General features: G+C 51.1%; 1 protein-coding gene across 1 annotated transcript in view; it reads right to left on the bottom strand.

The window, feature by feature from the left end:
• Nucleotides 1-2321, bottom strand: part of ARHGAP17 (Rho GTPase activating protein 17) — a gene marked incomplete at its 5' end in the record, with an annotated part of 23745 nt that overhangs the window by 3889 nt on the left and 17535 nt on the right. Inside the window, one exon of the mRNA XM_010143457.1 lies at nt 1701-2305. Coding sequence (XP_010141759.1) covers nt 1701-2305 — 605 coding nt within the window. The remainder of the gene's footprint in view (nt 1-1700; nt 2306-2321) is intronic.

Below are 2321 nucleotides of genomic sequence, written 5' to 3'. Positions count from 1 at the left end.
AAAAAAAAAAAAACCACCACACTTCCTACACCACCCGTCTCGGGGTCTTTCCCGTGAGCAGCCAAACCTTGACCTAACCCAGGAAAGCAGCCTCGACCTTTCCAGCCTCTCATGCAGTTGTTACCATAACAAGGCAGTGGCTCTAACCCCTTTCTGCAACAGGGACGTGACCAACGTGTTGCTCAGCAGTTGTGATGGAACCATTAGCGAGGCTGGAGCAGACAGGATGCAGACACCAATGTGCCAGAACGCAGGGGCTGCTGGGAGCTTTTCTGCAACCAGGTTTAGCCACATGGACACGTGTTTTGCCAAAAAAATTCCAAGTAGTTAAAAATAACTGAAAACCTGAAGTGAAAGCTACATTAAACGCACCCACAAGCCCCTGCCTTGTAGGAAAACCCGTGATCTTCAACATTTGCCTGCACTGGTGAGAACAAATCTGCTTTAACCGGGTCATTGCTTCACACCTGACTTGTGGACTAGCCGTCCTGGTGCCTTTGTGGGGAGCATTTCTCTCTTCATTACAGATCTTTTTACAATTTAAGGAACAGCTTAACGTTCACAGGACTGCAAAAATGCAGCAGCAGAGGTCTGAAACCCCTCTCACAAACAGAGTGGTACATGGGAATGAGGTAACACAGAGTCGACAGAGAGCACGGATTCCAAAGCGCAGATACAAAATAAAGCTACAAATAAAATACTGCTGTGCGGGAGCATTTGAGCTGATACGGCAGGTTTCTGGGGAGTACAAACCTTAGTCGCAGTAACCAGCCCCACCTGTAAGGCACCATGGGGTAGAGCTGTTAGAATTGACACTTGGCATTCAACACATCAGCCTTACTCTAGAGAAGCTGCAGCGTCAGTGGAAAGTTTTAACCAGTATTAAATCTAAGGAGATTTCAAAGCATTAGTCTCCGACATTATCTCTTCCTTCAGAATGTCCTAAAATAAGCAGGGACTCAGCAGGAGAACGTTTCAAGATCTGCTAGCTTTGACTGTTCTCAGCAGTTACATTCCCACCCCCCACCAAAGACTTAAACGAACATTATCCCTACGAGCTGCGTGAAGCGTCTGTGAGATGACAAAGCTTCTCTTTACTGCGTGAATGTCTCACGCCACAAAAAGGCAGCTGCATTTCCAACGGGAAGACCTATCTAGAATCCGACCTCGGATACCCAGGTCAGTGCTCGTGATTCCTCAGCTTCTGGGTGTCTAACTTAACAGCGCAGCCGTGGGGATCCTGTCTAGCGGAACACCTATCAGTGACCACTTCTCTCATCTTCTGTGAGTGCTGAAATATATTATCCTCGGCTACATCGTCTCCCTCCTCCAAATATCTGCTTTTTGACAACAGGCGTATCAGGGTAACTGAGAGTGCTGAGCCTGCAGGAAGCCTCGAGGGGTGGTTGCTGTAAGAGTGTTTTGCTTCCAAAGCAGGAAAAAACCGTAACTGAGCTAATCTACACCTTCCCCCAAACTCTTCTGCCTCAGGAATGAAAACCGTCACTGAGGAAGTGCCCCAAATCCCCACGTACAGATCAGGTGGGGGGGACATTTTCCTTGGAAATGAGCAATTTAGTATTGTAAACTGTTATTTGTGCTCTTCAGCTTTCCACTCCCAAAAATCATTTACAGCTACAAGCATTACTGTTGTCATTCCACGCCCCCAGAAGACAGGGAACAGGAAAGCCCCCGCTCACCTGTGACTATTTTGGAAGCTGTTTGCGCGGGATTCGCAGTAACACCATCTCCAGCCAGCTGAGAGGGAGGGTGAGGCGGCGGGGGAACACTAGGCCTGTTTCTGGGTTTGGGGACCGGCCGTGGTCGCGGCGTCGTCCCACTCTGCATAGCGGAGGAACACTGGGAGCTTTCTTGAGCAGATGGCTGTGACGGTGGGGAACTAGTGTTATGTTTTCCTAGCGGGGGTGTATCGGGGGGTGTGGGAGTCTGTGGAGGAGTGTAACAGGGCTGCTCTGGTCCATGCTCACTGCTGGCTGCAGCAGGAGGAGATGCTTGACTGTTTGCTTTGGGCTGCAGTGGAGGAGTAGCCTGTGTCGGGGGCTGTGGTGGAGGGTGGCTGGGAGCTTGGATTGGGGAAAGGCTGCTGGAGTATCTCCGAGGTGCAGAGCCCTGGGAAGCAGAGGTCTGGGCTGCTCCTTGGTTTGCATGTTGAGTAGGAGAAGAACTTCTAGCAGGTGGTTTTGGAGAGACAGAGGGTGGCTGTGGAGCTGGGGCAGAGCTCTGGCTTCCTGGCTGCCCTGGTGGTGGGTTGGCTGGCTTGGGGGGGGCTGGGGCCGGGTTCTTTCTAGATGCAGGGGGGA

Source organism: Buceros rhinoceros, unplaced genomic scaffold, assembly GCF_000710305.1.
Source record: "Buceros rhinoceros silvestris isolate BGI_N320 unplaced genomic scaffold, ASM71030v1 scaffold28709, whole genome shotgun sequence".
Taxonomy (NCBI): Eukaryota; Metazoa; Chordata; class Aves; order Bucerotiformes; family Bucerotidae; genus Buceros; species Buceros rhinoceros.
The sequence above is the reverse complement of the archived record's forward strand: the minus strand, read 5'-3'. Positions and strand labels throughout refer to the sequence as shown.